General features: G+C 49.5%; 1 protein-coding gene across 1 annotated transcript in view; it reads left to right on the top strand.

Annotated features, from left to right (window-relative positions):
- The first annotated feature begins 2,855 nt into the window (after window positions 1-2,855).
- The window catches only part of LOC144000372 (uncharacterized), a 55,110-nt gene continuing 43,763 nt past the window's right edge, over window positions 2,856-14,202 (top strand). Inside the window, exon 1 of the mRNA XM_077494172.1 lies at window positions 2,856-3,228. Within this exon, the coding sequence (XP_077350298.1) occupies window positions 2,913-3,228 (316 nt within the window). The 5' untranslated portion in view covers window positions 2,856-2,912. The remainder of the gene's footprint in view (window positions 3,229-14,202) is intronic.

Genomic DNA, 14,202 nt, shown 5'->3' with positions numbered 1-14,202 from the left:
TGACAGATGTCGCTGGCAGATGTCGCTGACATATGTCGCTGGCAGATGTCGCTGACAGATGGCACTGGGGCTGGAACTGGCAGATGGCACTGGCACTGGCAGATGGTGCTGGCTATTTGCTCTGGCTAATTGCTCTGGCAAATGTGGCTGGCAGATGGCACTGCGGCTGGCAGATGGCGCTGGCGCTGGCAGGTGGCACTGGCAGGTGGCACTGGCACTGGCAGGTGGCACTGGCACTGGCGGCACTGGCACTGACGGCACTGGGGCTGACGGCACTGGGGCTGAAGGATGGCACTGGCGCTGGCAGGTGGCACTGGTGCTGGCAGGTGGCACTGGCGCTGGCAGGTGGCACTGGCACGTGGCACTGGCGCTGACGGCACTGGGGCTGACGACACGTGGCACTGACAAATGGCACTGGAGGCAGATGGCACTGGAGGCAGATGGGGCTGACAGATGGGGCTGACAGATGGGGCTGACAGATGTCGCTGTCAGATGTCGCTGACAGATGTCGCTGGCAGATGTCGCTGACAGATGGCACTGGGGCTGGAACTGGCAGATGGCACTGGCACTGGCAGATGGTGCTGGCTATTTGCTCTGGCTAATTGCTCTGGCAAATGTGGCTGGCAGATGGCACTGCGGCTGGCAGATGGCGCTGGCACTGGCAGGTGGCACTGGCACTGGCGGCACTGGCACTGATGGCACTGGGGCTGACGGCACTGGGGCTGAAGGATGGCACTGGCGCTGGCAGGTGGCACTGGCGCTGGCAGGTGGCACTGGCACGTGGCACTGGCGCTGACGGCACTGGGGCTGACGGCACTGGCAGGTGGCACTGGCGCTGGCAGGTGGCACTGGCACTGGCAGGTGGCACTGGCACTGGCGGCACTGGCGCTGACGGCACTGGGGCTGACGGCACTGGGGCTGACGGATGGCACTGGCACTGGCAGGTGGCACTGGCGCTGGCAGGTGGCACTGGCAGGTGGCACTGGCGCTGGCAGGTGGCACTGGCGGCACTGGCACTACTGGCAGATGGCACTGGGCTGACAGATGGCACTGGCAGGTGGCACTGGCACGTGGCACTGGCGCTGACGGCACTGGGGCTGACGGCACTGGCAGGTGGCACTGGCAGGTGGCACTGGCACTGGCAGGTGGCACTGGCGCTGACGGCACTGGGGCTGACGGCACTGGGGCTGACGGCACTGGGGCTGACGGATGGCACTGGCACTGGCAGGTGGCACTGGCGCTGGCAGGTGGCACTGGCAGGTGGCACTGGCGCTGGCAGGTGGCACTGGCGGCACTGGCACTACTGGCAGATGGCACTGGGCTGACAGATGGCACTGGGCTGACAGATGGCACTGGCACTGGGGCTGACAGATGGCACTGGGGCTGACAGATGGCACTGGGGCTGACAGTTGGCACTGGGGCTGACAGATCGCTCTCCCTCCTCACACGCTGTCTCTGTGTGAGGAGGGAGAGACACGGCAATGGGAGATGATCTCATATGTTTACATTTGAGATCATCTCCCATTGGCAGCTGTGATCGCGCTGTGAACGGCTGCTTTGATTGGCCGTTCGCGGCGATCTGTATTTGCCTGTCTCCGGAAGAGACGGCGAATACAAAACTTCCGCGATGCGCGCCCCGGCGGCGCGCATTGCGGAAGTAAACACAAGGCCGTCCAGGGACAGCCAGGCGAAGGAACCCGCCTGCTCTACGGCCGTCATTCGGCTATAGGGCGGGCGGGAGGTGGTTAAGCGGTTAAAGAAACCCAAGATGGCCACCAGAGTCCCATGGGGCAGCATGGATAGCTTCCCCAGTGTCTCAGGAAACCATAAAGAAACCATGTTCACCTTGATTTCCTCTCTCTTTGCTGCTTCAGTGAAAAAAGTATAGTGCTCCTGCCTACATGTCTGTTTTATTTATTTATGTATTTATTTATTCATTTATTTATTTATGTATGTATTTATTCATTTATTTATTCATGTATTTATTTATTCATTTATTTATTTATGTATTTATTTATTCATTTATTTATTCATGTATTTATTTATTCATTTATTTATTTATGTATTTATTTATTCATTTATTTATTCATTTATTTATTCATGTATTTATTCATTCATTTATTTATTTATATATTTATTTATTCATGTATTTATTTTTTAACACAAATTTAAAAAAAAAAAAGTAAAAAAACCCTATGCAGGAAAATTTGCGTTTCCGATCTTAAAAAAAACAAATTTTCTTACAAATATTTAGCTTACACCCAGACAGGGGCGGACTGACCATTCAGGCACACGGGTACTTCCCGAGGGCCCCATGCCCCTAAGGGGCCCCATCAGGGTTGCCAGCCTCAATAAAACCAGGGACAGTATGTAAAAATCTGTTAAAAAAAAAAAACAATCTATTGTCCGGGGGCCCCATAATCTCCTATTGCCCGGGGGCACCATGAGTTGCCAGTCCACCCCTGCACCCAGATAAGACAGGTGAGAACATGACCTGATGAGACAGCGAAGGAACCAGACCTGGATCACAGAGATGGGTGATGGACCACATAAAACAGGTAAAGAACTGGACTTGAGCCCTGACAGAAGGGATGTAACCTGAAAAAAAAAAAAAAAACGGTGACCAGACCTGGTTGGTTTAGTTTTTTAATGGCATTATTATTCTGTATCATTCACCAGTGTAGTCATTTACATCACAAGGAAATAAAACTAAGAATAATAAGTCTCACTTGAGTTTAACAAGAGTCATAAAGAAAAAAAAAAAAAAAACAATTCTAGATAAGACTTAATGATGGTTATAAACAAGTCCAACAGTTCAGAAAAAAAAAAAAAAAAAACAGAAACAAACAAAGTAAAGAAGCTCAGAGTGCAGAAGAACCTTCCCGAGAGTGGAGGCTCCACCATGAGCAGCCATGGATATCCAAGCCCTGACAGCCATCATTAGGAGCTTTAGGTTCACAGACTCGGAGAAAGCCAAGCATGGCTATAAAAGAATCCTCCTCCAGCTTTTTGGATTTTTGGGCCATGGGAAATCATCCTTTATCAACACCTGTAAGTACGTCTTGGACGGCGGGGACTACGTGAATCATGCCGGGGCAGACAGTTCCGACGCTGGGCGGACCACGTCCCGAATATCCTACAAGCTCACAGAGGACATCATTCTGGTGGATAATCGGGGATGTGGCACTATGAACAGCCACGAGACGGGGGAGATCTTCGCTCAGCTCGGTGAGTCAAATAAATCTTACTAATAAACTTCTATTAGTACTATGATGGGGACTTCATGGAATTAAGTCCACAGCCTCAACAAATCAGTAATAATAATAATAATAATAATAATACATTTTATTTATAATGCCTTTTTCATCAAAAGATCTCAAAGTGCTACAGGTTAAAACAAAAAAAGAAAAATTAGCTATTTATATAATGAAATGCAAAACTAAAATGGACAAAGGGCTTTGATAAAAAGAAATGTCTTAAGACTTTTTTTTTTAAAAACAGTCAGTAGATTTAGGCGCCCTCAAGGTGTCAGGTAGGGAATTGCACAGGCGCGGGGCAGCTGCACAAAAGGCCCCCGTCTCCCATTGTCCTGAGTCTAGTTCTCGGTATATGAAGAAGGTTTGAGTGATTGGAGCGGAGGGGGACGTGTTGCGTTTTGTGGTTTGAGAGGTTCTTTAAAACCACTTTCAGCCCCCGGACCATTTTGCTGGCTTAAGACCAGAGCACTTTTTGCGATTCGGCGCTGCGTCGGTTTAACTGACAATTGCGCGGTCGTGCGACGTGGCTCCCAAACAAAATTGACGTCCTTTTTTTCCCCACAAATATTTCTTTTGGTGGTATTTGATCACCTCTGCGGTTTTTATTTTTTGCGCTATAAACAAAAATACAATTTTGAAAAAAAAAAACACATTATTTTTTACTTTTTGTTATAATAAATATCCCCCAAAAATATATTTATAAAACATAAAAATATATATAAAACATTTTTTTCCCTTTAGTTTAGGCCGATACGTATTCTTCTACATATTTTTGGTAAAAAAAAATCGCAATAAGCGATTATTGATTGGTTTGCGCGAAAGTTATAGCGTTTACAAAATAGGGGATAGTTTATGGCATTTTTATTAATATTTTTTTTACTAGTAATGGCGGCGATCAGCGATTTTTATTGTGACTGCAACATTGCGGCGGACACATCTGACACATTTTTGGGACCATTGTCATTTATACAGCAATCAGTGCTATACAAATGCAGTGATTCCTGTGTAAATGACACTGGCAGTGAAGGGGTTAACCAGTGGGTGGCAGTGTAGGGGTTAAGTGTGTCCTAGGGGTGTGTTACTACCTGTGGGGGGCTGGGCTTTGTGTTAGTGAACACTGATCTTGGCTCCTATCACATAGAGCAGAGATCAGCGTCACTTGTTGCTAGGCAGAATGGGGAGATGCTGTTTACAACGGCATCTCCCCGTTCAGCCTCCCCGTGAGACGATCGTGGGTATCCCAGCGGCGTTTGAGTCCACGGGACCCACGACCGGACTCACGGGGGTCCCGACCGGCGCACGAGCATGCCCACGTTGGCGCGTATGCGATGGCAGGGCGGCATATAAAAATGGATGTACCTGTATGCCAATATGCCTGCCTGTGCTATTCTGCCGACGTACATCGGAGTGCGCCGGTCGGGAACTGGTTAAGATAGAGAGGGGCATGTCCATGGATACATTGGTACGTGAGGAGAGAAACCTTATACTCAATCCTGGTGGAGACGGGAAGCCAGTGGAGCGAGTGGAGAATGGGGGTAACGTGCTCATGTTTCCGATCCTATCGGGATCCTAGCTGCAGAGTTTTGGAGGTACTGAAGCCTCTGCAGACTATTTCTAGGAATCCCAATGAGAAGGGCGTTACGGTAGTCCAGTCTTGAGGAGACAAAAAGGTGAAACCAGCTTTTCAGCATCTGAGACGGAGAGAATGGGACGAAGTTTGGAGATGATAGAAAGAGGTCTTACATAGGTGATTTATATGGGCCTCAAAACTGAGTTCGGAGTCCATTTTTACGCCAAGATTTGTGATTAGTGATAGTGGTGATTCTCAACCAGGATTCCGTGGAACCTTAGGGTTCCTCCAGAGGTTGTACGGGTTCCTTCAGCATTGGGCAATTTCTGCCTCTCAGATAAGTTCCCATTGATACCATTGATCTTTTTAACTATCTGTAAGGAGGTAATTCTTCCCAATGACCACAGGTGTGAGGACCATTCTTCCCACTGACCATCACACTAATGTATCACGAGTTGTAGATTTCTCATTTTTAGCAGGGGTTCCCTGAGACAGGAGAATTATTTCAAGGGTTCCTTTGTGTTGAAAAGGTTGAGAAAGGCTGGTCTATGGGAAGGTTTGACCATTCTTCCAGAAGCCCATTTGTGAGGTCAGGCACTGATGTTGGTAGAGAAGGCCTGGCTCGCAGCCTCCGCTCTAATTCATCTCAAATGTGTTCTATCGGGTTAAGGCCGGGTTCACATATATGTGAATTGGATGCAGTTTTCACGGCATCCATTTCACATGACATGTGAGTGTACCCAAGCTCCCCCCGAAAGGATAAGCTTGCATTGTCTACCTCCCATCCCCCTCCGCTGCCACATTTGGCACTTTTTGGGGGAGCGGGTACCTGGTTATGCCCACTCCCACTTCCAGTTCAGTTCGCCACGACCCCCTCCTCCTCCTCCTACCCCCCTCCCTTTTTCAGCCATTCACAAAGCACAGCACGCCTCACACATGTGCAGTAGGAGACCCTTAGACAAGATGGCGGCACACACACCCGATTGCCCATTAGAAATTGGCTCGGGTGAGGACACCGCTGGATCCCTGGGACAGGTAAGTCTCTTAATATTTAAAGTCAATGGGTACAATATTTGAAGCTGCTGAATTTCATTTTTTTTCTGAAGGAACCCGGAGCTCCTCTTTAAGAAGAAATGTTTGGAAAACGAAACGTTTCTTTACATTGATTTGCTGCACCCACTGAAGGAAAAAAAAGAAAATTCTCTGGGGATGGGGGGTGGTTTCCACCTGGGAGGGTGACATCATTTTTTATAGTTTAGTTGGAAGAGCAGAGACACAAACTACTGCAGGCAATCTTCCCATTGTGGGAGGGGCAGAGACACAAACTACTGCAGGAAATCTCCCCATTGTGGGAGGGGCAGAGACACAAACTACTGCAGAAAATCTGATCATTGTGGGAGGGGCAGAGGCACAAACTACTGCAGGGAATCTGATCATTGTGGGAGGGGCAGAGACACAAACTACTGCAGGAAATCTCCCCATTGTGGGAGGGGCAGAGGCAGAAACGACGGCAGCGAAATCTCCCCATTGTGGGAGGGGCAGAGACACAAACTATTGCAGGGAATCTGATCATTGTGGGAGGGGCAGAGACACAAACTACTGCAGGAAATCTAATCATTGTGGGAGGGGCAGAGGCAGAAACTACTGCAGGAAATCTCCCCATAGTGGGAGGGGCGGAGACACAAACTACTGCAGGAAATCTCATCATTGTGGGAGGGGCAGAGGCAGAAACTACTGCAGGGAATCTCACCATTGTGGGAGGGGCAGAGACACAAACTACTGCAGGAAATCTCCCCATTGTGGGAGGGACAGAGACACAAACTACTGCAGGAAATCAACACCATTGTGGGAGGGGCAGAGACACAAACTACTGCAGGAAATCTAATCATTGTGGGAGGGGCAGAGACACAAACTACTGCATGAAATCTCATCATTGTGGGAGGGGCAGAGGCAGAAACTACTGCAGGGAATCTCACCATTGTGGGAGGGGCAGAGACACAAACTACTGCAGGAAATCTCCCCATTGTGGGAGGGGCAGAGACACAAACTACTGCAGGAAATCAACACCATTGTGGGAGGGGCAGAGACACAAACTACTGCAGGGAAATCTCCCCATTGTGGGAGGGGCGGAGACACAAACTACTGCAGGGAATCTGATCATTGTGGGAGGGGCAGAGACACAAACTACTGCAGGAAATCTAATCATTGTGGGAGGGGCAGAGGCAGAAACTACTGCAGGGAATCTCACCATTGTGGGAGGGGCAGAGACACAAACTACTGCAGGAAATCTCCCCATTGTGGGAGGGACAGAGACACAAACTACTGCAGGAAATCAACACCATTGTGGGAGGGGCAGAGACACAAACTACTGCAGCGAAATCTCCCCATTGTGGGAGGGGCAGAGACACAAACTACTGCAGGGAATCTCACCATTGTGGGAGGGGCAGAGACACAAACTACTGCAGGAAATCTCCCCATTGTGGGAGGGGCAGAGACACAAACTACTGCAGGAAATCAACACCATTGTGGGAGGGGCAGAGACACAAACTACTGCAGGAAAATCTCCCCATTGTGGGAGGGGCAGAGACACAAACTACTGCAGGGAATCTCACCATTGTGGAAGGGGCAGAGACACAAACTACTGCAGGCAAATCTCATCATTGTGGGAGGGGCAGAGACACAAACTACTGCAGGGAATCTCACCATTGTGGGAGGGCAGAGACACAAACTACTGCAGGAAATCTCACCATTGTGGGAGGGGCAGAGACACAAACTACTACAGGGAAATCTCATCATTGTGGGAGGGCAGAGACACAAACTACTGCAGGAAATCTCATCATAGTGGGAGGGGCAGAGACACAAACTACTGCAAGAAATCTCATCATTGTGGGAGGGGCAGAGACACAAACTACTGCAGGAAATCTCATCATTGTGGGAGGGGCAGAGACACAAACTACTGCCGGAAATCTCACCATTGTGGGAGGGCAGAGACAAAAACTACTGCAGGAAATCTCATCATAGTGGGAGGGGCAGAGACACAAACTACTGCAGGAAATCTCATCATTGTGGGAGGGGCAGAGACACAAACTACTGCAGGAAATCTCATCATTGTGGGAGGGGCAGAGACACAAACTACTGCAGGAAATCTCACCATTGTGGGAGGGGCAGAGACACAAACTACTGCAGGAAATCTCATCATTGTGGGAGGGGCAGAGACACAAACTACTGCAGGAAATCTCATCATTGTGGAAGGGGCAGAGACACAAAGTACTGCAGGGAAATCTCACCATTGTGGGAGGGGCAGAGACACAAACTACTGCAGGGAAAACTCATCATTGTGGGAGGGGCAGAGACACACACTACTGCAGGAAATCTCATCATTGTGGGAGGGGCAGAGACACAAACTACTGCAGGAAATCAACACCATTGTGAGAGGGGCGGAGACACAAACTACTGCAGGAAATCTCATCATTGTGGGAGGGGCAGAGATACAAACTACTGGAGGAAATAAACACCATTGTGGGAGGGGCAGAGACACAAACTACTGCAGGAAATCTCCCCATTGTGGGAGGGGCAGAGACACAAACTACTGCAGAAAATCTCATCATTGTGGGAGGGGCAGAGGCACAAACTACTGCAGGAAATCAACACCATTGTGGGAGGGGCGGAGACACAAACTACTGCAGGAAATCTCATTATTGTGAAAGGGGCAGAGACACAAACTACTGCAGGGAAATCTCACCATTGTGGGAGGAGCAGAGACACAAACTACTGCAGGGAAATCTCATCATTGTGGGAGGGGCAGAGACACAAACTACTGCAGGGAATCTCACCATTTTGGGAGGGGCAGAGACACAAACTACTGCAGGGAAATCTCACCATTGTGGGAGGGGCAGAGACATAAACTACTGTAGGAAATGTCCCTATTGTGGGAGGGGCAGAGACACAAACTACTGAAGGGAATCAACACCATTTTGGGAGGGGCAGAGACACAAACTACTGCAGGGAAATCTCCCCATTGTGGGAGGGGCAGAGACACAAACTACTGCAGGAAATCTCATCATTGTGGGAGGGGCAGAGGCAGAAATTACTGCAGGGAATCTCACCATTGTGGGAGGGGCAGAGACACAAACTACTGCAGGAAATCTCCCCATTGTGGGAGGGGCAGAGACACAAACTACTGCAGGAAATCTCACCATTGTGGGAGGGGCAGAGACACAAACAACTGCAGGAAAATCTCACCATTGTGGGAGGGACAGGAACAATAACTACTGCAGGAAATCTCATCATTGTGAGAGGGGCAGAGACACAAACTACTGCAGGGAAATCTCACCATTGTGGGAGGAGCAGAGACACAAACTACTGCAGGGAAATCTCATCATTGTGGGAGGGGCAGAGACACAAACTACTGCAGGGAATCTCACCATTTTGGGAGGGGCAGAGACACAAACTACTGCAGGGAAATCTCACCATTGTGGGAGGGGCAGAGACATAAACTACTGTAGGAAATGTCCCTATTGTGGGAGGGGCAGAGACACAAACTACTGCAGGGAATCTCACCATTGTGGGAGGAGCAGAGACACAAACTACTGCAGGTAAATCTCATCATTGTGGGAGGGGCAGAGACACAAAGTACCACAGGGAATCTCACCATTGGGGAAGGGGCAGAGACACAAACTACTGCAGGGAAATCTCACCATTGTGGGAGGGGCAGAGACACAAACTACTGAAGGGAAATCTCACCATTGTGGGAGGGGCAGGGACATAAACTACTGTAGGAAATGTCCCTATTGTGGGAGGGGCAGAGACACAAACTACTGCAGGGAATCTCACCATTGTGGGAGGAGCAGAGACACAAACTACTGCAGGTAAATCTCATCATTGTGGGAGGGGCAGAGACACAAAGTACTGCAGGGAATCTCACCATTGGGGAAGGGGCAGAGACACAAACTACTGCAGCGACATCTCACCATTGTGGGAGGGGCAGAGACACAAACTACTGAAGGGAAATCTCACCATTGTGGGAGGGGCAGAGACACAAACTACTGCAGGGAAATCTCATCATTGTGGGAGGGGCAGAGACACAAACTACTGCAGGAAATCTCATCATTGTGGGAGGGGCAGAGACACATACTACTGCAGGAAATCAACACCATTGTGTGAGGGGCGGAGACACAAACTACTGCAGGAAATCTCATCATTGTGGGAGGGGCAGAGATACAAACTACTGGAGGAAATCAACACCATTGTGGGAGGGGCAGAGACACAAACTACTGCAGGAAATCTCCCCATTGTGGGAGGGGCAGAGACACAAACTACTGCAGAAAATCTCATCATTGTGGGAGGGGCAGAGGCACAAACTACTGCAGGAAATCAACACCATTGTGGGAGGGGCGGAGACACAAACTACTGCAGGAAATCTCATTATTGTGAAAGGGGCAGAGACACAAACTACTGCAGGGAAATCTCACCATTGTGGGAGGAGCAGAGACACAAACTACTGCAGGGAAATCTCATCATTGTGGGAGGGGCAGAGACACAAACTACTGCAGGGAATCTCACCATTTTGGGAGGGGCAGAGACACAAACTACTGCAGGGAAATCTCACCATTGTGGGAGGGGCAGAGACATAAACTACTGTAGGAAATGTCCCTATTGTGGGAGGGGCAGAGACACAAACTACTGAAGGGAATCAACACCATTTTGGGAGGGGCAGAGACACAAACTACTGCAGGGAAATCTCCCCATTGTGGGAGGGGCAGAGACACAAACTACTGCAGGAAATCTCATCATTGTGGGAGGGGCAGAGGCAGAAATTACTGCAGGGAATCTCACCATTGTGGGAGGGGCAGAGACACAAACTACTGCAGGAAATCTCCCCATTGTGGGAGGGGCAGAGACACAAACTACTGCAGGAAATCTCACCATTGTGGGAGGGGCAGAGACACAAACTACTGCAGGAAAATCTCACCATTGTGGGAGGGACAGGAACAATAACTACTGCAGGAAATCTCATCATTGTGAGAGGGGCAGAGACACAAACTACTGCAGGGAAATCTCACCATTGTGGGAGGAGCAGAGACACAAACTACTGCAGGGAAATCTCATCATTGTGGGAGGGGCAGAGACACAAACTACTGCAGGGAATCTCACCATTTTGGGAGGGGCAGAGACACAAACTACTGCAGGGAAATCTCACCATTGTGGGAGGGGCAGAGACATAAACTACTGTAGGAAATGTCCCTATTGTGGGAGGGGCAGAGACACAAACTACTGCAGGGAATCTCACCATTGTGGGAGGAGCAGAGACACAAACTACTGCAGGTAAATCTCATCATTGTGGGAGGGGCAGAGACACAAAGTACCACAGGGAATCTCACCATTGGGGAAGGGGCAGAGACACAAACTACTGCAGGGAAATCTCACCATTGTGGGAGGGGCAGAGACACAAACTACTGAAGGGAAATCTCACCATTGTGGGAGGGGCAGGGACATAAACTACTGTAGGAAATGTCCCTATTGTGGGAGGGGCAGAGACACAAACTACTGCAGGGAATCTCACCATTGTGGGAGGAGCAGAGACACAAACTACTGCAGGTAAATCTCATCATTGTGGGAGGGGCAGAGACACAAAGTACTGCAGGGAATCTCACCATTGGGGAAGGGGCAGAGACACAAACTACTGCAGCGACATCTCACCATTGTGGGAGGGGCAGAGACACAAACTACTGAAGGGAAATCTCACCATTGTGGGAGGGGCAGAGACACAAACTACTGCAGGGAAATCTCATCATTGTGGGAGGGGCAGAGACACAAACTACTGCAGGAAATCTCATCATTGTGGGAGGGGCAGAGACACATACTACTGCAGGAAATCAACACCATTGTGTGAGGGGCGGAGACACAAACTACTGCAGGAAATCTCATCATTGTGGGAGGGGCAGAGATACAAACTACTGGAGGAAATCAACACCATTGTGGGAGGGGCAGAGACACAAACTACTGCAGGAAATCTCCCCATTGTGGGAGGGGCAGGGACACAACCTACTGCAGGAAATCTCATCATTGTGGGAGGGGCAGAGGCACAAACTACTGCAGGAAATCAATACCATTGTGGGAGGGGCGGAGACACAAACTACTGCAGGAAATCTCATTATTGTGGGAGGGGCAGAGACACAAACTACTGGAGGAAATCAACACCATTGTGGGAGGGGCAGAGACACAAACTACTGCAGGAAATCTCCCCATTGTGGGAGGGGCAGAGACACAAACAACTGCAGGAAATCTCATCCTTGTGGGAGGGGCAGAGGCAGAAACTACTGCAGGGAATCTCACCATTGTGGGAGGGGCAGAGACACAAACTACTGCAGGAAATCTCCCCATTGTGGGAGGGGCAGAGACACAAACTACTGCAGGAAATCTCACCATTGTGGGAGGGGCAGAGACACAAACTACTGCAGGAAAATCTCACCATTGTGGGAGGGACAGGAACACAAACTACTGCAGGAAATCTCATCATTGTGGGAGGGGCAGAGACACAAACTACTGCAGGAAATCTCCCCATTGTGGGAGGGGCAGAGACACAAACTACTGCAGGAAATCTCACCATTGTGGGAGGGGCAGAGACACAAACTACTGCAGGGAAATCTCACCATTGTGGGAGGAGCAGAGACACAAACTACTGCAGGGAAATCTCATCATTGTGGGAGGGGCAGAGACACAAACTACTGCAGGAAATCTCATCATTGTGGGAGGGGCAGAGACACAAACTACTGCCGGAAATCTCACCATTGTGGGAGGGCAGAGACAAAAACTACTGCAGGAAATCTCATCATAGTGGGAGGGGCAGAGACACAAACTACTGCAGGAAATCTCATCATTGTGGGAGGGGCAGAGACACAAACTACTGCAGGAAATCTCATCATTGTGGGAGGGGCAGAGACACAAACTACTGCAGGAAATCTCACCATTGTGGGAGGGGCAGAGACACAAACTACTGCAGGAAATCTCATCATTGTGGGAGGGGCAGAGACACAAACTACTGCAGGAAATCTCATCATTGTGGAAGGGGCAGAGACACAAAGTACTGCAGGGAAATCTCACCATTGTGGGAGGGGCAGAGACACAAACTACTGCAGGGAAAACTCATCATTGTGGGAGGGGCAGAGACACACACTACTGCAGGAAATCTCATCATTGTGGGAGGGGCAGAGACACAAACTACTGCAGGAAATCAACACCATTGTGAGAGGGGCGGAGACACAAACTACTGCAGGAAATCTCATCATTGTGGGAGGGGCAGAGATACAAACTACTGCAGGAAATCAACACCATTGTGAGAGGGGCGGAGACACAAACTACTGCAGGAAATCTCATCATTGTGGGAGGGGCAGAGATACAAACTACTGGAGGAAATCAACACCATTGTGGGAGGGGCAGAGACACAAACTACTGCAGGAAATCTCCCCATTGTGGGAGGGGCAGAGACACAAACTACTGCAGAAAATCTCATCATTGTGGGAGGGGCAGAGACACAAACTACTGCAGGGAAATCTTCCCATTGTGGGAGGGACAAGGACACAAACTACTGCATTAAATCTCATAATTGTGGGAGGGGCAAAGACACAAACTACTGCAGGAAATCTCATCATTGTTGGAGGGGCAGAGACACAAACTACTGCAGGAAATCTCATCATAGTGGGAGGGGCAGAGACACAAACTACTGCAGGAAATCTCATCATTGTGGGAGGGGCAGAGACACAAACTACTGCAGGAAATCTCATCATTGTGGGAGGGGCAGAGACACAAACTACTGCAGGAAATCTCACCATTGTGGGAGGGGCAGAGACACAAACTACTGCAGGAAATCTCATCATTGTGGGAGGGGCAGAGACACAAACTACTGCAGGAAATCTCATCATTGTGGAAGGGGCAGAGACACAAAGTACTGCAGGGAAATCTCACCATTGTGGGAGGGGCAGAGACACAAACTACTGCAGGGAAAACTCATCATTGTGGGAGGGGCAGAGACACACACTACTGCAGGAAATCTCATCATTGTGGGAGGGGCAGAGACACAAACTACTGCAGGAAATCAACACCATTGTGAGAGGGGCGGAGACACAAACTACTGCAGGAAATCTCATCATTGTGGGAGGGGCAGAGATACAAACTACTGGAGGAAATAAACACCATTGTGGGAGGGGCAGAGACACAAACTACTGCAGGAAATCTCCCCATTGTGGGAGGGGCAGAGACACAAACTACTGCAGAAAATCTCATCATTGTGGGAGGGGCAGAGGCACAAACTACTGCAGGAAATCAACACCATTGTGGGAGGGGCGGAGACACAAACTACTGCAGGAAATCTCATTA

This window comes from Lithobates pipiens, unplaced genomic scaffold, assembly GCF_037356315.1.
Source record: "Lithobates pipiens isolate NorthernLeopardFrog02 unplaced genomic scaffold, aLitPip1_a1.2 Scaffold_22, whole genome shotgun sequence".
NCBI lineage: Eukaryota > Metazoa > Chordata > Amphibia > Anura > Ranidae > Lithobates > Lithobates pipiens.
The sequence above is the reverse complement of the archived record's forward strand: the minus strand, read 5'-3'. Positions and strand labels throughout refer to the sequence as shown.